This window comes from Merops nubicus, unplaced genomic scaffold, assembly GCF_000691845.1.
Source record: "Merops nubicus isolate BGI_N331 unplaced genomic scaffold, ASM69184v1 scaffold19929, whole genome shotgun sequence".
In the NCBI taxonomy this organism is placed as follows: Eukaryota; Metazoa; Chordata; class Aves; order Coraciiformes; family Meropidae; genus Merops; species Merops nubicus.
The window spans coordinates 1-22,364 of NW_008629187.1; the positions used below are offsets into that span (position 1 = coordinate 1).

General features: G+C 38.8%; 1 protein-coding gene across 1 annotated transcript in view; it reads right to left on the bottom strand.

Annotated features, from left to right (window-relative positions):
* Nucleotides 1-190: 190 nt before the first annotated feature.
* PLCE1 (phospholipase C, epsilon 1) overlaps nt 191-22,364 on the bottom strand; it is a gene marked incomplete at both ends in the record, with an annotated part of 46,477 nt that continues 24,303 nt past the window's right edge. The window contains 13 exons of the mRNA XM_008946925.1: nt 191-322; nt 4,370-4,487; nt 5,198-5,322; nt 6,083-6,124; nt 8,915-9,038; nt 10,032-10,190; nt 10,271-10,387; nt 10,820-10,927; nt 12,678-12,843; nt 12,988-13,049; nt 14,146-14,384; nt 15,342-15,478; nt 15,563-15,685. Coding sequence (XP_008945173.1) covers nt 191-322; nt 4,370-4,487; nt 5,198-5,322; nt 6,083-6,124; nt 8,915-9,038; nt 10,032-10,190; nt 10,271-10,387; nt 10,820-10,927; nt 12,678-12,843; nt 12,988-13,049; nt 14,146-14,384; nt 15,342-15,478; nt 15,563-15,685 — 1,652 coding nt within the window. The remainder of the gene's footprint in view (nt 323-4,369; nt 4,488-5,197; nt 5,323-6,082; nt 6,125-8,914; nt 9,039-10,031; nt 10,191-10,270; nt 10,388-10,819; nt 10,928-12,677; nt 12,844-12,987; nt 13,050-14,145; nt 14,385-15,341; nt 15,479-15,562; nt 15,686-22,364) is intronic.

Consider the following 22,364-nt stretch of genomic DNA (forward strand, 5'->3'; position numbering starts at 1 on the left):
CAACCCCTATGATTCTATGATTTCAGTTATAATAGTGTTACTGTAATAGCTGCTGTGCTAACAAAAAACCATTCCAAAGTTCAACATCTTACACGTTGTAAAGTATTTGATCCTTAAAAACTTGGTTTGGTGCATGTGTTGGATTACAGAGTCATTCCACGTGACTGGTGAAAGAAGATGCTAACTTTACCTTTTCCAGATGCTTTGGCAAGAGAAGCTGATTCCCCAGGGCTCAGTCTGCCAGGATTGTTGCCAAAAATGGACTTCCTGCTTTTTCTTTCTTTTCCTCTGCTAGAGCCAGATGGGTTTAAAGTTGACAAGCCTGTTCCCATAAATGTAAAATAAATGAGCCAAAAAACATGACCAAGAGGGCATGACATTTTCCATCATATTTTACATTATTTTTGAAGGGATGAATACTCCCATTATATAGTACTGAAGGCAAGCATTGCATTTTTCTCCCTGATATAATTGTAATATCCTTACTAACAGACATGCCTTTACATATGTACATGCTATGTATGTTTATACATATGTATAATGTATATAAAAACTTATATGAAGCAATCAAATATACAGTTATCTCTCTGTGATATAACCTCTCTCAATTTTATATTTTGGATCGAGGAAGGTAGTGGCTCTGTCTCAAATTACCAAATGATCCTAATTAATACTAAAAAAATATCTGCAGTAACAGGCCAATGTATTCATCCTTAGAATAATTAAAAAAAAATAATAATTCCTTTCTACAGAAGCAATAAATCTGTACGGTAGTGAGTATCATGGAATTCATCTAGGATAAGATACCTAAATAGCTAAATAAATGCAAGGATATGATTTAAAGATCTAATGTAAAGGAAAAAGCCCAAATGCTGTTGATTAAACAGTTTAACCTCAAGACATTTTTAGAGTTCTCTTCTGTTTAGAATTTGTAGTTCAATGATGGGAAATATGGTAGGTGTGCAAAATCTGTTAAGCATCTAATGACCAATATGTACTAAAAGTGGAACTGGAAAGCTCAAGTCCAACTATTATTCAAACATATGCATTCTAGCCAAATAATCATTAAAGTCATGACCTAAATCCCAGTGAAGTAAACAGCCTTAATCCCCTGTAAGGTCAGTTTCATTCTGTTGGCTTGGAGAGAGCACAGGGCAGATGAGAATTAGAGCATAACAAAATGCACAACAGTTATTCTGACACTCAAAGCAGTGGGGTGGGGGTGCTCTCCGAGACCAAAGATGTTCTTGTGATATAAAATATAACAAAGCCAATACACTGTTATTTGCCTGACTGTGACTTGTAAAACAACCCTCATGAATTCACATCAATTCACACTTGTCTAAAGACAGTTCTGGATTTAATACTAATATTTCAACTACAAATGTAAATTACAAAGAAGATACACTGGACTCACTTCTACTGAAGTCTGTCCACAGCTGTAAATTTTCAGCTCTCAATCTTTATGGTTACAGTATGTCTACAAATACTTAGTAAAATTATGGGGATAGTTTCAATGGAACTGCTTGGATTAGTAAAACTTAGGATACACACAGATGTTTTCAGTGTTGGAGATGTACTGTCTCTTTGGGCCAAAGCACACACATAAAACACTAAAGATGGTAGAAACTGAGATCAAGGAATATGAACCGACTAGAAGAATGAGGAGTTGTGCGCTGTGTACTTCCAGCCCTATTTAATCCCAGTTTTCAATGGATCAAATGGATTTGGCAAGATCCAGGTTTCAAAATACTGTTGTGGAGACAGTCACTGAGGAAACAGACTAACCTCATCAGTCAGAACCTGCAATGCAAAACACCAGGGTTAACTGCACCCAATGTGATGGCCATAGGGTAAGCTACAACTGGAAGCTTTCTTTCAGTCTTTCCCATGGCCATGCTTTGCATGTGACGCACCTATTCCCAGATGCAAGCTCCATTTTTATCTCCAAATTAAACTTGACTTCAAAGAATCATAAATTCATAAACCACTGGAGGTTGTCAAGGATTGGAAATTACCTGGTCCAACACTCTGGTCAAAGCAGGACCAGCTGCGATCCTACCATACTGCACATAGATCCTATCACACTACCACAATGTAAATGTTCTCTATTTCCCTGCAAGCCCTGTGCCATGTCCTTCAAGCTACAGAATTTGGTGCCATTCTTTCATGTTAGATATAAACACTGCTTTACTGCTTTTAGGATCTCAGTCCAGAGAATGGCAAACTTCCCCACCCTTCTTATTCAACCACGCTAAAGTAACAGGCTGAACTGTAACTGTCACCTTCTCACCGCCTGTTTCAGACCAACAGCCAGTTAGCCTATTTCAGGGTTTGCAGACCTTGAAAAAGAATTTACAGTACTTTTGTACGTCGGTTGCCCTTTTTATGTCCTCTTAAGTTCTTGAAAAGTGATTCCATAGGGGCAGAAAGCCTGATACAATGGAGATGGAGACTGAATTTCATGCTGGTTAGCTCAGGTGACTCCCTGCTCTCTGCATTTGATTGTGTAGTTCCTGTTTTTCTGTACTCAGCTTTCGCTACTCATTGTGTAAGGATCCTCAGCACTAAGGCAATGAGCCATGTGCCAGTGGGTTATAGGGGTACTGTGCTCAGGTATGCTTGGGTGACCCAAAACAACAGATCTTCTGCCTCTTTGATAATGGTCTGATGATATCCAACAGACTGAAACTGAAGTTAAGCAACGACTGTAAGGGTCAAACCCACTGAAACAGTAAGAACTGTGATGGGTTCCTTGTTACCAGAGATTTTATAAACAATAAATGTTATTTTCTCCACATGATAAATACTGTTTTGACCAGGGAGTACTTAGGGAAGTCTGTGTTACTCAGTAGGCTAAGATAAGTGAACATAATGGTCCTTGTCCTTTTTTATAGTCACAAATCAGTGATTAACATTCAGGGACCCAGGCAACTGTATACACAGAATCGAAATATATGAAGACAGGATAAAAAGTATTTACAGCATTGATCAGCCACTGACAATAATTCTGCCCTCCCTATTTTTAAAACTCTTGCATTTTCTGAGGTGGTTAGGAACCTGGTCAATACAGGTACATAGTCATGGATCTACCAACCCTGTTCTCATTATTAATGGACAATATTGGGGTATGGCAGTGCACTATGTCTGTGCCCTCCAGCTGAGCAGAGGAATCTAATCAGTAGCATGGTGGCCATGCAAGTCTACATGCCTTGCAGAGAAGGCAGCATCCTCCTGTTTTCCTAGAACATCAGGACTTCTTGGTGTGTCAAAATGCTTGGAACAACTTAAACTATCACCGTTTACTATTGAATATAATTCTTTAAAAGAAAATATTTTACTTGAAAGATATCTCATTGCAGATTTCATTTAAAAGCACATCAGATTTGAATTTTTAAAAGTTATTTTTACAAGCGACACCTACAATTCTTAAAATTATAGAAGATTATAAAAGAATGTCTCTCCATTTTCCAGCATGTTTATCTTGCCTATTTGACACTATTTTATGTTTGGTTAGATTCTCTAATCTGATTATAGTTCTATTTGTGTAAGATCATGGGTTAGCAGATTTGCTAACTTTTCCAGAGAGAACCATTCCATTAAAAAGTAAGTTTTTCATTCAAACCATTAAACACATCAACAAACAATAAATTCTCAATTTAAAAGTATTTATGTACACGGTACAAGCCAAAACATACCCAACCTCACGCTTCAGTACTGAACAACTATCAGTGATCTCCTCTTCAGTTAAATCCTCTCCTTTTCCTCTGCAAACATTATTCTTCCTACTGTAAAAAAGAAGACCCTCCTATTTCCTTAACCCCTTCCATAAAGAGTGTGTATAAGTGTGCAATCAGCTGTCCTCATGCACCCCAAGAAACAGCTGCTTTATCCTCTCCAAATGGCTCCTTTCCTATCCATTTTGGGAAGAACAGGAGATGCAACTGTAGGCAAAGGTGAAACACACTAAACTGAAGTCACTTAAAGAAATGTGACAAGCTCTTCCTGCAAGGTTTTAGGAATATTTTCCTTCCTAATTCAGTATGTCCTTACATGGAAACTTGGAGCTCTTAAGATAAAGCTTTCTGTCGACTGTCATATGGCAATGAAGCAGTTTTCTAAGTTGTGAAGACTGGCAAATTTCACTTTTGTAAACAGTTTAATATGACAAACAACATGTCTTCACATAATTTATGAATACTACTTCTCAGCCAGGAGCTATTATTATGTAGACTACCAAATCATCAAGAAAAAAAAGCTCCTCGACTACTTCAGTTTGAAAATGCTTGTACTAACTAATTCAAAACATAAACATAATGTCACCAAGAACTAGAAAGCTTAAAGCAATTAAACAGGGCAGTGTACTTACCAGGGAACTTTACAGCTTGACAGTAAATGACAAGATCTGATAGCTCTGGGGCTATCTGTCTGCTTTCCTTCTTATTTTGTGGAAGATAGAATTCTTCACCCAGCTCCATGTCATAAACCTAAGCAACAATTCCAAGAACATATAAAAATAAAATTACTGAATGTGAAAGTAATCTTTCATATTTCATTTACGTCCATAAAATCCTTTATCTCATTCTTCCTATATGATTTGCTGACTTCATCTAACACATCTCCATGTGCAGGTTTATGCATCAGTACCTGTTACTAATACTACAGTAGTGTGCAAAGGCCTCAGTCTGAGTCAGTTCTACGTTTAGACAAAAAACATCCATGTTCAGGAGAAACTACAATTTACTAAACAGCAATGCACTAGTGCAGTTGTCAGTTGATGTGATTTAATAAAAGGCAATATGGCTATCTTATAGTGCAGTATTTTAAAGTTATTTAGATACACAAAGATGCTGAAGATTCAGATTAAATCTTCAGTTTCATCCATGGTAATGTAAATTAGATATTTAATCAAACTTCTGGATCTAGCTTCAATTAAGTCTTTGAAAGCAATGACAGTTAAAATTTTCAGCCAAACAGCCTTTATATACAATAAACTCTGAGGACTTTTCTTGAACAGTATGTTGAGTGCTTGTTCTATTTAAGCTGTTTTCTCCAGTGTGTTTCCATGCTTTCTATTATTTGTCTTCATTAAAGTGCATTTGCAATGTGATGTCTCAGTTACCTAAACTGATCAAATCCTTGAGGTGATTTTCTATCAAAGTGTGGCTGAAACGTAAGGAGGAAAAAGCAGAACTACCTTTCCTTTATTACTGTAAGTAGCACAATCAGCCTTCTTTATTCGTTTGGCAGTCTCTTCATTATATTCAAACTGCAGTTTGTCACTTGATAATTTATTCTCAGGTCGGTCTTCAAGAATGTTATCTAAAAATTAATGGTATTTTAATAAACATGAAGCCAAGCAATTTCAACTGGAAATTTAATTGGAAGTAACAATATTTGTGGACAAAGCTGTGAATCTTATCTGAATAACCAGATGCCAAAATAATGCATTTACTGGTCAAAGCATTCTCTTTTAGTAGTAACTTACTACTTTAAAAATTTATGCTCAGCTTTAGTTAATACGTTGCACTTCTTTTAAAGCCCATCCTTTTGTGCTCAGAATACACTTTAAGTAAAATCCTCTAATGAAAGAAGCTTGCCATATGAAAACAACTGACATTCCTGAACAACTAAGATTCGCTCAAGTCCAAACACAATTAACCACAACAGACATGTACATGTCTTTGTACAGCAAGTTTTGACTTTCCTCTCCTTAGATTCATCATGAACAAGTATTTTTCACCTCTACAGAAATTCCTTTTCAAAAGTAACGTATTTATCAAAGAATAATACACCTAGTAACTTGGACTTTCTGGACCAAAATATAGTAACTGTCACAAAAGGAATGGTTTTATTTCATTCTTGATATTCCTGATGCTTTGACCATGTTCTTTTTATGCATAACCAGTGCCAAACATGCAGCCTTCTAACAGTTCCTGGCCAGTTAACAATGCCATATAAAAATATCTGATTGCACTTTTAATACAAAGTGGGAACCATATATTCACACTGTCACATTTAACAGGCTGGAGATACAGTGCTGATTTCATGCAGTTAAAATGCTCAACCAAATGGCCTTTACCTTCCTGGCTGTTAGGAGCAGGAGAAGCATTAAGGACATCAGCTACAGGGAAACGGAGTCAGAGAGGGAATAAGAGTAAAGGAAATTAAGATTTACAGCCAGAGAAATGAAAATCAAGTGTAAGTTGTAAAACTATTAGCTGTACACAAACCTGCTGTATCAGTAAGGAAAATAAACCCCAAAAATATTTAGAAAGTTTACAGATCATTATTTAGATTAGTTTTGCCAAAATATTAAAGTAATTAAAGAACCTAAAGAATAATCATTGTAATAGAGCAGTAAATCATGCCACAGATCCCTTCGTGTATTGGAAAATGTGAATGTTTCCTTCTAGCTTCAGATTTGTCAAACCTCTTAACACTGCTCAAATGTTACTAACTGCAGTTAGCTTGCAATATTTTCCTGGCAAATCTGTTAACAAGGATCTAAGTTTTTCACAGCACTTTACTTCTACACTATCTCAACACTGTCCCACACGAGGTGTGTTCTTAAATAGCCAGTGAGGCCAATTTTCTGTCAAAACACTGAAGGCTGCACTGGCATCAAACCTGTATATTTTCATGTTACTGTAAATAATAGTGCTATCCCACAAGCAGTGTCAGGTTCTGAGCTGCTTCATTAATTTTGTGACCATTTTTAAAATCATTAAACACAGAAGCAAGTAGCTAAGAGACCAACTGGAAAGAAGTCCTGTATTTCAGGACATGCTTAAGCCTTACATCTTCTCTGAATGCAGCACCTAGAACTTAAGCAAGTACCTGTTAGAGTTAAAGGTTCAGTGAGTGAAGCACTTGACTGTTTACCTGGGAGAACATGCCCAACGGCATCAGATCGATGCTCCATCGAGCTCCACATTCTCTGACTGTGGCAATGGGAGATGCTGTTTAAAGAGAGCATCCAGCCACGAGTCATGGTCCACTTCCCTAGTACCACTCCAACATCCAAAATTGCTGAATAGTACGGACATTGGACTGTACATTTTCATCTATAATATCTGCATACAAACCTATCCATGAATTTGTCCAATCCTTTTTTTTCAACCTGCTGATACCGTTTCCCTCTGCAGTTTCCCATGGCAGCAGAGAAATACCTTATTTTACCTGTTCTAGACTGATCTTCCACTTGTTTTACTGAGCACCTCCTAGATCTAATGAGTAATGGTTCTGTACTCCCCTTATCCACCACTCCATGATTTAGTAAACCTGCCTAAATTCATCCTTCAATCCTCTTCTCTACCAGCTACTGAATTCCAGCCTTTGCAGACTTGCGCAAGGCCACCACCACACTCATCTGACTTTTCTGTTTGCCCTTTTCTCTGACTTCCTTAGCTCTCGTATTCTTCTTGAGATATGGGGGCAAGCACTGGACACAGAATTCATGCTGTGGCTTATTAAAGTCTATACTGAAGCAAAAAGATGTTTTGCTTTCACTGCTGTTCCCGATGGTCTCCATCTTTTGGCATTCACTGCACACCAGAGAACTCAATAATTCCATGATGTCCCAAATTAATACTCCCACTGCTGAGCTTAGAATCACATTAGCAGCATTTTTTCCCCTTAAATGTATTACATGATACATAAAGTTTATCTACACTGAAGCACACCTGTAACTTTTTTTGTCCCATTTGTCAGTTTGGTGACCCATTTATGTAGTTTAACAATGGTGCAGCATTTACTCAAGTGCTCGAAGAGCTTGATATCACTTGGACCATCACTGCTCTCACTGGGTAAATACGCTGCGACCTACTTTGATATAGTCTCTGAAAATTACTCATTAAAAATACCAAGCAACCCACTGAGATGCATCCAGCTTGTTCAATCCATGCATTGGGTTTTGACAAATGTCCTTTGATAAAACTTGAGAGGATCAAATGTTTTTGACTCCAGCTGTTTGCTCCATGAGGATCTACCAGCTCCACAGCAAGAGAAGCAAAAAAAGATGCATGACTTCAGCTCAGCCACCTCAGTGTGGCACATTCTGTCTTTCATCTGTAGCTGAATCAAAAATGACTGACTAAACTGGAGAGCTAAGGAAGTGATGGAACAACAGCAGTATTTTTTATCACCCCTGACATGTTAATCATTACTTCCAATCTATAAACTGCTCCCAAAGATGGATTTATGCTAAACTGCCCATTCCTAAAGGATAGCTGAAGTGTAATAGCAAATGAACTGCACAGGTAAGTCAGTAAGGCATGCCTTGCCAGTTTTGCAATGAGCAGCTAAAGCTTTAACAAAACCATCTTAGCTGAACAAGCCAGGGACTCAGTGGCCTTACCTTCCTGTATGAAGTGAACAGCTGATGCTGAAAGTGTAACTAAAATAGGTATTTGATGGGTCTCTGGGATTAGACAGTCATCAAGGAGGACTTTGGAGAATCTGCATCTCAGGTCAAGTTAATGGCAGTCATGCAGATGAAAGGGCTAAGCCTGTTGTGCAACTTGAGCTTTCAGGGGTCTAAACTCCTTATGAAAGGAGTGATAATACAGGTGAATGAAGACACAGTACACTATGAACACAATCATTTTTGCATAATATAAATCCTGTAAACTATCATTTATAAATACTACAATTTAGCATACATTGTACAGTTAAAACAGCATTGCTGGAGTTAAAAATCACACTGAAGTCCTCTACACAGTCAGATTATTTTCATAGTTTTAAAGACTACTACACTAAAGTGCCAGCAAGGACATTTAGTACGTCTCTTTCTGACAGGGTAAGATCAACTTACCTACATCACCCCTGACCTTGAGTATTTATACGCCTTATGGCTACAGTTCTAACAGTAGCACTGTAAGAAACAAGTAAATAAACAAATAAATATTGTTACCATCAGAGAGAGATTCATAGTCATAGTCATATTCATCCTCTTCATCTTCTTCCTCTTCATTGGTGGGTGTGGGGTTGCTAGCACCATTGCTAGCCTGTGCCTGCATATGCGCCAGCTGGTGAGCCTACAGCAACAGAACCACTTATTACATTATTGGCAATTATTTTTAAAAAGCAAAAGAGTGTCCATCACTGTTTGCATCTTATTTTAGTTATATGAAAGTACTGAACATATTTAATAAAAAATAAATAAGATTGTTAAGCTCAAACAAACATACCATTTTAAGGGCTTGAATATAAAGAAAACTTGATTATTGATAGAAAAACACCCCATCAGATATGAAACCAAACTAATTATGAGGAAATGTCCACTACGAACATTATCCAGAGAAAGACTGCCCTTTTCCAGACTGAGGCTGTTTTGGAAACAATTTAAAACATTTTTAAAAGATGGAGAATATCTACACACTGGTATGATCTTATTTGACTTATTTTGGTACAAGAATTCAATTCTATTTCAATTGTGTTAACATTTTGGTTAAAAGCAATTAGTTTTCAAGGATTGAATCTAATTGCTCACTAACCATAGACTACCAGAGATGCAGCCCTAATTTTTAGAAACCAAAAACATTCTCGTACAGGTATAAGCACTACTTGAACAGCAGAGTACCCCCGGAAAGAGAGTAAGGAAGAGAGTATTTGCTTGGCTTGAATAAGGAAAAAGAAACAAAGCAGAATTCTACTAAAAATCACTATGTACTGTATATATACACACATACTCAATGTGTATCACTATTTCTCAACAAACATGAATAGCAAGCATTACAGCCTCAGAGTGAAACTTTATTTATGTTATCGCATCGGCCATGTGGTGCTAATCATAATATTATGAAGTCTTAAACTAAAACACACTCAAATTTTGTAACTCTGTATCTATACATTACTCTATGTCTCGTCTGCTTAACTAAAAGTGTTGCAATCCACTGTGAGTCTTCCAAGTATGAATACGCATTAGATTATTCTGCCGTACATATTGGAATGGCAAAAAATTCAAACACAAATGAATTATATCTAACAAAAGTTAGGTCTCACTGCTTGCTGTTAAGGAAGGACTTTACCTTTTGTTTCAGTATATCTACTGGTGTTTGATGGGCTTTCAGCTTCTTGTTTTTAAGCAGGATTTTTCTTTTCAGTTGGCCAGGTGAAGGAAGCATGGGATCATCAGAAAAGTCACTCTCAAATAAAAACTTTGTTACCAGCTTATCTCCAAATACATTCTGAAATATAGAGAGCGTGATATATTATGGCAAACCCCAAGGCACGTGCTTAGAGCAGCTTATCACAACGTATGGCTCACCTTGAAGATGTCAGCCATCTTGCGCTGCTGAGGCAGGGAGCAGTGGTTTTCGATGGATATGATGACGGGCATGTCGGAGGTGATAAACGCATTGCGGTCGATAGCTTCAACCACCTCCTGTGAGAAAGGAAGGTCACTGAGAGAACACGGGACTGTTCTGCAGCATTCGGTTCATTTACTGTTAGTTGAAAGGGTAGAAAAGAAGGCATCTGTTCTCCCCTCCACCAAGAAAGAATCCACAATTTGCTTTTGAAACAAGCTCCTACAGACCAAACTAGCAAGTTGTTACGACAGAACTGGTAAAGAGCTACCTTTGTTAGTTGTGTTGACAGTAAAAAGACAGAAAACGCAGCACATATGCTACGAAATCTGATTTGAAAATGATAATGTTTACAACTGAGGATTTCATGTCTGACATATCCATAGTTCATATTCTAGTACAAATTAGCCCACTAGGATTTGTGCTTTTCTAACAGGCACATTTTTTCCTTCATTAAAGTTACTGATTTTCTTCTAATTTCTTGTTTCTGTGTGCAATTACCAACATACCTTAAAAGAGATCTTAGTAGTAAGAGTGTGTCCATGATAAATGATAGGCATTCCATCATCTCCATCCCAGCAGTCTAATTCTACACTTCTACAGCCTTGTAAAAGAACCTTCAAAGCAATTGAACAGTGTAAGCACAAATAAGCTACAGTCTTGTGCCATCAAAGTAGATGACAGACATTGCAGAGTTAAATGAAAGCCCAGTGATTCAGCAAAGTGCTGGAAAGAGCAGTCTCTGTGGAGTAAACACAGCCCACAGAAGGTACAGTCCCCAGCTAATTGTACTGTCTAGGTTGAGAGAGAGTGGGAAAACTAGAAAAGCATTTTTGTTCTTAGGAGAAGTACCATAAAGCTTGGAAATCCGTGGTATCTTACAGGACACGTGGAATCTGTTTGCAGAAAGTGGTTCTTACATATACAGCTTAATGTTGTGAGGGAGAGAAACATTTCCATATTTCTACCTGCAAAAGCTGCTATAAAGCAACATGGCAATTTGCACCAGGTTGCGACCATGAAAGCTTAAGGGCATAGCATCTGCAGTTTGCTGGAAGAAAGTCTGAAAATAATGTCTCAGGAACAACTTCCATGAGGATCGTTCAAATGGAAATATGCCAAGCCATCTTTAAGCTAATTTACAGCCAGGTAGCCAACCATCCATCCATCCATCCATCCATTTATTATTTATTTATTTTAGAAAGCCCCACTTGATACAAAAAACTCTGAAGAAAGCACAGAGGAAGGATGGAGGGAAAGATAAGCTAACCTGACCGTTGGTAGCCCAACTTATTATTGCTATCAATATTCAGCATGCCTATCATTGAAAGGGTTATCTGTACTACAATTACATACTTTCCCGAAAACAAAGATCTCAACAGTCAAAACCATTTCCTGCAAAAACATTCATGAACAAAGAAAAAATTAATTCTTGCATTCAAAACCTGAATAATTACATTTCAGACAGTTGTGTTCATAGCTGGCACACCACCACTTCTGTAAGAGCCAGAACAAAGTGCCCCTTCTCTTCTGGTGACAACTGCTTGAGGGACAGGAAGAAGCTTTTCTGCATCATGTAAATTTTGGAGCCAGCTGAGCTCAGTCACTTCCAATCTATTTACCAACAGAATACTCACATATGCAGTGCTACTTCAGGAACCTCCTTTGCAACTGCATTATTCAATGCAATCATGTTATGCGGCTTTTCTAACACAGCCTCACCCCTCTGTCTTAAAACTCCAGGTGAAGCAGCACATGGGACACTAGGTAAGTCCTAAATGGTGAGTCATTAACTTTCAGAGTAATGAAAACACTACTCACAGAAAGTTTGATGCTTTCTCTAGCATTTGGTAAGCAGATAAATATACACATATATACAGACACAGAGAACCATAAGCCCTAGGGAAAAATCGTTCTATTCCTGTTCAACATCAATCAGGCATAAAGTCTAAAAAAATGTAGATAATTCCTAGAAGTAATGTTTTTAGAGGTTATTGTTCTATTTGAAATTTGTCTTTGCAGTGCAATGTACAATATTTGAGTAGCGTTTTTGACATCTCAATGAACTAAAGTATTAGATCAGTCTTTCCTGTGGGAAAGTCTAATTTTAGCAGGTTGGGTCAGACCGACTGGTGTCTAAATGCTATGAATCTCAAACTAAACCCTTTTTTTTTTCCCCTAAGAAAAGGCATTTGAGCACAACTGTGCTTACAGGCAGCTTTCCCACACATCATGTTTTTCAACGTTTTGCAAGCAGGGGTTTAGGACATTTAGATTTTCAAAGCAAAAAGGTCATGTTTCTGCAACTTGCCAGTTAAACAAACAAAGTTCAGGCTGAAAACTGCACAACAATCCAATCCTGCATACCTGGCTGTAGAGCTCTACTGAGGATTCCCCTTTAAGCTGATGGCCAGTAAGGTAAGTATTATGTGAAGATTCTATGTAGTAATATGACAGTGGAAACTGAAAGTCCTCAGCATTCTCTTGTGACTCATCATTTTTAGAGGCAAAGTTGTCTTTATCCATCAAAAATCTAGAGGTGAGAAAATGTGAAGAAATTTTATGTTGTGCTGAGTATTTTGTGACTGTCATATAAGTATCAACATACTGGTGTCATCTTTTTAAATAATTTTATATATATATACACACTTATATATAATTACACATAAATAATTACCTTGCAAATCCTTCAAAAGATAGCAGCCCCTGCTGGCACATATTCACACTGGGTTCAAATTTCTATGAAGAGGAAGAAATATAAGAGATATCTAAAAACAGTTATTAGAAATATGTCTTTTTCATATTTTCATCATGTAATCTGCTCATCAAACTAACCAGTGAACATGCAAAACCACTCTTTTTGTGGATAAGGTAATTAGGTGCCTGCACTACGCTCATGCTTGCTTTACAAATCACTTAACAAGCATACTAATCTCCTAATTGTAAATCACAAAATCATTCAAGCTGGAAAGGATGCTGGGAGGTCATCTAATTCGACCTCCTGTTCAGAGTCAGCTGAAATTAAAAAGGATTTATAATCAGGCATCCTTCTCCTATCTATTGTACTGTCCTGGTTTGAGTTAAGACAGAACTTACTCTGTTCCTCTGTCTTTTGTCTAGTGACTGACCCAGACCCTAACCCTTGACACGTGCTTTAGCACAGGACACCACCATTGTGAATTAAAGAGACTCATGGCATGCTAACTTGATGTTTCTTCAGAATTTCTGTCTTTTAAGCTTTGCAATTTTATATTACATGTTGATAGTTGTGATATACAGTTTTTAGCCTTTGTTAACTGCTAAGTGGGGGCTTAATTTGCAGTATATTAATCATGCATGTTTAGAGGAATTAAAAATTTTCAACATACTTTTTAATCCTTTCAGCCATTGTCCATAATCAAACATTGTCCATGTTTGCTCTGGAAAATTCTTTACAACAAAATAAAAATATGTCGAAATGGTGGTTTTTAAGTTCCAAATTAGGGTTAAGCTCCAGCAAAGGTGGTCACAGACAACGAGAAAACAATGCACTGTCATGAAAACTTTTTCCAAGTGGTGTCATTCCCTTCTGGATAAATCACACATTGCAAATAAAACTGTTTATTTGCATGATCTTTTTTTTTTTCCTTTTTATGAGCATCTGCACAGTTTTAAGGCCCACAATCAAAACAGAATTAAATTTTAAATTCAAATAAACTGCAGTAACAACATCGTTGTGAAGAGAGATGTCCACACAGATATGCTATTCTGACTAGAAGATGGAGAAATTTAGCAGGGAAAATAGAAGTAACGAGAGTTCAAGTAAAAGGAATTCCAAGATGTTTGTATTACAGACCTGGATAATACTGAGGATTTCATCATAGGTGCAGTGTTCTCCTTGGCAGTTCACTAGGAAGTCATTTAGCTGCTGGATTCCCACTCCGAATATTCCCAGAGACGTGCTTTCAACTCCAGTACCATTGGTTACAATACTGGCAGCAGCAATAGCATCAGATATTTGCCTCTGATTGTCTGATAGTTGCTGCCTGCTCTTAATGAACAAACCAAGGTCTGAAACATTCCTAGTCAATAAATCTTAAAAAAAAAAAGGAAATATAAATATAAGCGATATAATTATGCATATTATATATACACTGTATTGAATATAATTTTATATATAGTACACATGAATATTTGACTGAATATTTTAGCACTGACACAGTAAATTAGAAAACCATCTTGGTTCTATTCGCCAGTAGTAGAAAGAGTATTAAGCATGTATGAGAACAGTGGGAGCAGACTTTTAAGTGTTCAATTACTATAAACAAAATCCTGGAACCTTTAACATGTATTCACACCCTCTTACACACTGATACCCAGGAGCCCTCTGCTTCCTCTCAGCACCATGCACAGCCTCAGAGCCTTCCCTTCACTGTGGACAACCTCATACTCTTCCTCTGTGACTGCTGCTTATCTTCTTCCAGTCCCGTATGCCAACTCTACTGTACCCTCCCTACAGGTTGCTTGGCAGAAAGACTGGGTTTTATAAAAGTGGACAAAGCTCCAGACTTCAATTATGGTCATTAGGGAATATAAAGTGAGACAGAGGTTTCCTTCCCCCTTGTTCCACATAAAGCAGATCTGTTAGGAGCCCAGCTAGGAAAAAAACAACCAAATGAGACAGTGAGCCCAGCCTCCTCATTTCTCCTCCCTACCTTTGCTCAGGGGTTTAGCTCTTCCAGAGCTCCTGCAACCAGATACGTATCTCTCTGTTGGGCCCAGCCACTCTGCAGTAAATTCTATGCCTCTGCTATACTGGTTACAAGGACATATGGCTAACATAAAGCAGGAATACCTTTCCTCCCCTTTGTTTCTGAACAAAGACTCTGTCTAACATCCTGCTAACTAGATGTTAGTGGAGGTACAGCAGCAATTCTCTACTTAAAGCTACGATTTATAGTTCTGTATGAGACTGACAGAGACACTTTTTCTTAAGGCAAATAAATGCGGTTATTCGGCAGTCTAACAGCTGTATTTTCCTTTTTAACAAACCTAAATCAGGCTGGAATCCACTGCTATTTTCATCAATCTTCAAATTAGTGTAAAGCGGAGCAGGCTCTAAACCAGATCGGTTGCAAGGCACAGCATAGACATCAAACAGGTCTTTCAAATCCTTGCGGCTACGGACGCTGCAAAGAGAGTCAGAAAGTTCAATTTTTGCTCTTCTATAAACTTGGATGAATGAGATCAGTACAGAATAAAAATTATTTTACCTGAAAGATTTGAAGAGCTCTACAAATTCCACAAAAGTCATGTTACTATCAGACACCATGAAGTTCTGAAACCCCTTCATTCCTCCTTTAACACGGCCATGCCAGCTACTGCTGCTCCATGTGCTAAAGCAGAAAGAGACTGCTGTAGTTTGTTACGTTAAACTTCTACTTATTGAATATTACACATAACTTCATTAACAGTTTGTGTTCTCCTTAATGCATTTATTACCAATACCTGGAAGAAGCAAATAAAGCAGGATCTTATAATATCCATAGCAACAGTTTGCATCTTTTTATTTTATAGCAGCTATTCTTCTCTCCCAAGACAACTGCAGACTTTGCCAGAAGTAATAACATATATGAATGCTGTTTAAAACGCTCCATGTGCAAAAGGACCTGATGCAGATGGCATGACATTCTCACTTTCCCTTTATAGAAAACAATGCCAGTATGCTTGTAGTGGAAGCTATTTGAAGATTTGCTAAGGGAAAAAGAAACTGATAGGGCAGACCTTTCAGGAATTCCATGCCAAAATATGAATATTCTGACTGGACAGGCAAGAAAAACAAACATTTTCATCATGCATCTGGGGTTTCTTATATCTGGGAGCATTTTTAAGATTCAGATTTTAAGAAGCATAAGCGTTCCTCTTTCTGGCACTCAACCCTCACCGTTTCCCAGCCTATGGGTTCCCAGCTACTTCCTAAGAACAGTCAAGGGTTATCATTAGATACTTCAAAGACAGGTCAAGCTACAGTCCTCTTCTTATTTCAGGTTTGGACAATAACCTCTGGAGGCCATTTCCTTCTAGAAATGAGGTTCTAAAGAGTTTCTCCTTTCAGCTTTGTGGGCTGAAGGAAGGAAAGCAGACTGAAATTTCTTGAGAGCAAAGGCAGAAAATGATCACAGAAACAACTAGCTGTTTAGTGCTAACTGTCTTAGTTGACTTAAGAAATAGCAAGCCCAGACAGTTCCATTATAACTGCAATTGTTAACTTAAATTGTGCAGCTGAACAAATTTTTTTAAGCAGAACCAGTCCCAAAACCTTTAGGCTACTACAGGATTTACACTACTAAGTGTAGTTGGACCCCAACTTGAACTATTCCGTGAGCAGCATGAACAAGTCCTTAAGCGAACTTCATGTACAAATTTGCAATGATGGGCTGAGCACTTGAGCCTCTTCCAGAGCCTAAATTAATGAACACACACTGCAGGAATGGCATCTGCCAGCACCAGCATCCTGAAAAGGGGGTGATCTAATCAGCCAGTACAAACACCAAGAATTGTCTAGTTTAAATCATAACTCACCTCCAAAGTTACAGTACTTGTTTCATAATGCCAGACTAAGTGGCCACGTGTCAGACTTTATTGCTCTGCAACATTCAAACCTACAAATCCATTAATCTATGCATTCTGTCATCAGGTTCAGTACAAATAGTTCTAGCATCTGTGATAGAAAAACAGGACCAGCTTGCTGTCCAGTGTTTCTAAAGACATTTGCAGTCACCTAGTGTAAGCAGGTAACTTTTTACATAGATTTTCTAGATTGGATTCCTCAGTTCACTCCTGGCCTTGGATGGATGCATGTAATTGCAAACAGAATGTGATTTAAAAGTATTTTAAAAATACCATCTACTTTAGCTGATAACGTTCAATTTGTTTGACATTACTGTGGCAAGTACTGACATACTGCATGTAACTTTTTGGCTAAAATAATCCCTAACATTTTTATCAGACAAGAAAAATAAACCATGACGAGGAAAGTCTCCTGACTCCAGAGAGCAGACTGGAACTGTAGAGTACCAAACGGAAGACCAGCAGCAGATGATAATGCACAGCATTTCATTGGATCTGATGGCTAAAGAGTATCTTCCACAATAGTTCCATGGGTAATAAATACAGGTTGTTATAAAAAAGCCAAAACCATCAAGAAAACCCCACTACCACCAAACCTGTAATTAGTAAGGGTCTGGACTAAACCTGTATACAGCTAATAAGAAGAGTAGTTTACTCTTTTTTGGCAAACTCCCCCATCTCTAATTTTTCATATCCTGTTACCTGTTTCTCAGTGGCATTACTGTCCTTTCCCCTGCTTACTTCACCTTACAAACGGCATTATATTTCCAAAGAACTTGGGAATTTGCTGGATGTACATCTGTCTTCTGTCACAGAAGACAGCTGCAGGCTACATGTGTTTGGAAATAATCTGAACATCTAGATTATACAAGGATTTATTCTCAATATGAACTTGTTTTTCATTCTCTACATGTAAGAATTACTAGTATTTAAAATGTACAACAAAGACAGCCAGGTCCTCCTCTTTTTAAATTGCTATCATTGTATTTGGATTTTTTTTTTTTTTTTTTTACTTTAGGAGATTTTGTTTTATTTTATTTAGCACTTCTCACTTGGTGGAGATACTGATCTAATTTACTGGTCAGATAAACTCAATGCATACATTATATGGCAAGGTAAAGAGAAAAAGAACAAAGAGTTCTAGTTGCTCTCCCTACTCCTAGCTGCTACAGTGCAGCCGACAATCATTTTTTGCCAGCTCAGCTTTCTGTGCTGCAAAGGCTTCTGCACAACCCAATGGGACCCACAGCACTCTGGTCTCCTGAGCTCTGGATTCTACAGAGGGACCATGCACTCACCCAATGTGCACAACCAGCTTCTGTCCAACACCTCTTCCAGCTATGAAGCCTTGTCAGTGTTTGAGTCCAGATCAATCCAGATGCTAACCTTACTTAAAGAACTCTGTTGGCTCTAATCTGTGCGTACGACCAGTCCCAGTGGATCCTGTATTTCCTAGGTTATTTCATTATCCAGGTCATCCCAGTGTTGTGTTATTTTGGAAAATGGATACTCTGCGGTACTTTTCAAGTTTCATGCCTCTCACTACAAGAAGGACATTGAGGTGCTGGAGCAGGTTCAGAGAAGGGCAACTAAGCTGGTGAAGAGACTAGAGCACAAGTCTTATGGAGAGCAGCTGAGGGAACTGAGGCTTATTTAGTCAGAAGAAAAGGAGACTGATGGGAGACCTTATTGCTCTCTGCAACTACTTGAAAGGAGGTTGTGTAGAGCTGGGCACCAGTCTCTTCTCCCAAGTAACAAGCAATAGGCCAAAGGAAATGGCCTCAAGGTGCACTGGGGGAGGTTTTGGTTGGATATTAAGAAATATTTCTTCACTGAAAGAGTTGTAAAGCACTGGAACAGGCTGCTCAGGGAGGCAGTTGAATGGAGGTCCCTGGAGGTGTGTAAAAGTTGTTTAGATATGGTGCTTAGGGACATGGCTTAGCAGTGGACTTGGTAGAGTTAGGGTAATGGTTGGACCAGATAATCTTGAAGGTTTTTTTCCAACTTAAGTGATTCCAGGATGCTAGATTCATTTTATCTCAATATATGATGCAACTGACAATACTGGTTGAATATAGCTATATATATAACATGATTTTTATGGGTCTGCAGAATTAACAGCAAAAATCAAGCAAAAAGAAACAGAAGATGTCTGTGTTCAGTCTCTGTGGGTTCCCTCTGTGGGTTACTTTGCTTGTGCACTGCTAAGGGCAGCAGATTCCAGGAAAAACACTGCACTGCTCACAGTCTACAGGTATACAGCTTGTAGACCACTGCTCCTCCAGCATTGAACGTACATAAGTCTATGAGACCTGATAAAATGCATCCCAGAATCGTGAGAGAATTAGTTGAAGTAGTTGCCAAGGCACTCTCCATGATATTTGAAATGTCATGGTAGTCAGGTGGGAAATACTGCACCCATTTTTAAAAAAGAATAGAAAGGAAGGTCTTGGGAACTACCAAGCTGTCAGGCTCATCTCTGTGCCTGGGAACAGAACAAAAGAACAGTCTATGCAAGTCCAGAGGAGGGCTACCAAAATGATCACAGAACAGATCCTCCTAGAAGCTATGCTAACACACATGGAAGACAGGGAGGTTATTCAAGACAGCCAGCATGGCTTCACCAAGGGCAAGTCCTTGCCTGACAAATGCAGTGGCCTTCTGTGGTAGAGCGACTACATCAGTGGACAAGAGAAAGGCTACCTGGACTTCCATACAGCTTTTGACTCAGTCCCCTATAACATCCTTCTCTCTAAACTGGAGAGATATGGATTTGATGGCTGGGCAGTTCAGTGGATAAGGAATTGGTTGGATGGTCACATCAAGAGGGTAGTGGTCAATGGCTCAATGGCCAGATGGAGATCAGTGACAAGTGTTGTCTCTCAGAGGTCCATACTGGGAGCAGTGTTGTTCAGCATCTTCATCAGTGCCATAGACAGTGAATCAAGTGCGTCCTCAGCAAATCTGCAGATGACACCAAGAGGAGTGGTGCAGCTGACTTGCCAGAGGGACAGGAGGGCATCCTGAGGGACCTGAACAAGCTTGAGAAGTGATCCCATGTGAACCTCATGAGGTTCAATAAGGCCAAGGGCAAGGCCCTGCACCTGGGTTGGGGCAATCTCCACTATCAATACAGGATGGGGGACAATGGGATTGAGAGCAGCCCTGTGCAGAAGGACTCGGGCATGCTGCTGGATGAAAAGCTGGACATGAGCCGACAGTGTGCACTTGCAGCCCAGAAGGCCAATCCAACACTGGGCTGCACCAAAAGAAGCGTGGCCAGCAGGTTGAGAGGGACATGATTCTGCTGCTCCACCCTGCTCTGACACCTGGAGTAGTGTCCAGCTCCGGAGTCCTCAGCACAAGAAGGACATGAAGCTGTTGGAGCACATCCCAAGAAGAGCAACCAACATGATCAGAGGACTGGGGCACCTCGCCTATGAAGACAGGCTGAGAGATTTGGGGTTGTTCAGCCTGGAGAAGAGAAGGCATCGGGGACACCTTATTGCAGTCTTTCAGTACTTAAAGAAGGCCTATAAGAAAGAAGGGGACAACGTTTTTAGCAGGGCCTGATGCAACAAGACAAGGGGTGATGGCTTTAAAAGATTTTAAGGTATTTACCTCTTTTTAGACTAGATATAAGGAAGAGATTTTCTACAATAAGCATGTTGAAGCATTGGCAAAGGTTGCCCAGAGAGGTGGTAGATGTCCCATCCCTTGAAACTTTCAAGATCATGTTGGATAAGGATATGAGCAACCCGATCTAGTTGAAGAGGTCTCTGCTCACTGCAGGGAGATTGGACTAGACAACCTTTAAAGGTCCCTTCCTACCCAAACCATTCTGCAATTCTATGAACACTGGCAAACACAATTCAAACGTATCAAGGCTCCAAACGGTAAATACCAAGAATAAAACTCCCTCCAGTGCTCCGAGTTTCTTAATGGCTCATGAAAACTAGGTCAAGGTAATGGACAAAACAAGTAATTCCCTTTTGAGGAAACAAGAAACAGCCATACAGCTGTATCCTGAGGAAATTCTAGCAAGAAGGGTTATATCAAGTTGAGGAGAGCTCTACCAAGCAATGTTGTGGATTTTCCAAACAACTTTGCCAGGGAAAACCTGTCATAACTCAGGGAGGTCCACATTGCTAAGCTGTGCAGGGATCTGTACAGAAACCCATGACTGAGAGGATTTAAAGGAACACTAGCTGTCCCCCTGGGAACATGAGTTCTCTGTTGAGCCTTTTAATCTCATTTAGAGAATAGCAATTATTTTGGCATAAAAGCAAAAAGCAGATTTGCAAAACAGAGGAGTATTTTACAGAGGTAGTAAAGCTGTATTTCTCCAGTTCAATGTAAAAAGAAATCTGTTCCAATCCTTAAAAAAAGAAATCTCTTACAGAGATAAATCCTAGTCTGGCATGTTTGACCCACAGTTGTGAATAACAGTGAAGAACAAAGAATAAAGAACACAGTAAGAGTCTCAGAAAGCAGTGTTAAAAGGAGAAGCAGCCAACCACAGATGCCCATAGGTTGCTCTACTACTCATACCTATTGCCAAATCCAGCCATTTTAAGTGTAAAAAAATCCTAAGAAATACACAACATAAACCATTACACAAGACATACCTCTTAAGAAACACTGTTCTACCAGCAGCAGTAATCTCCTCCATTGTTTACCACTGCTCTCCTGGAACCCCAAGATTCATACCTCAATACTCATTCTGTTAGAAGGTACTGGAAGGCCTCTGTTGAGACTGTCTTCTTGTATGTCTTAAAGTACCATCCACATCCCCAGCATATTAGTGTGGTTATATTATCATTACAACTGCTACCACCACCCCCATAACTATTACAATTAGTTAATTAATACAATAGTGCACTATGTCACTGCACAACCAGAGCATAACATTTTGCACTGCCTAAGTGACAGAAGCAGGATGAATGCTCAAGGAGGAGAGGCCTGTAAGAGAAAGATTTCAGATCTGTTCCTCTGATTCTCTGACACAGTACCACAATCATCACCAGGAATGTCAGCAAAAGTTAATACTCCCCCAGGTAGAAATTACTTGTGCTGAGAAACCTCAGAACTCCAGTTCACGTATCTGTGGTGATTTTCCTTATACAGAAGACATCTGTAACTAAGTTTTGGAGAAGAGCTGTAGAAAGAGTTAAACCCCATATCTGTGCAGTTTTGGAACAGCATTCCAATCTGGTTCTGTAACAGACAAACTAAAGCATGCTGCTCAGGGACTTGCTACAAAGCCATCCTCAGTTTCATGGTATTTCAGCTTAAATATCTTATGTTGTTCTACAATATGTTTCAGATGCCTATCAAAAGGCTAATGACATTTCTGGCATTGTTTTTGTGAGATTTTGTCAGTTTGGCACAAAAATCAAAGTAAGTAACAGTAACTTTTTTCTTTTTAAATCAAAGCATTGATTT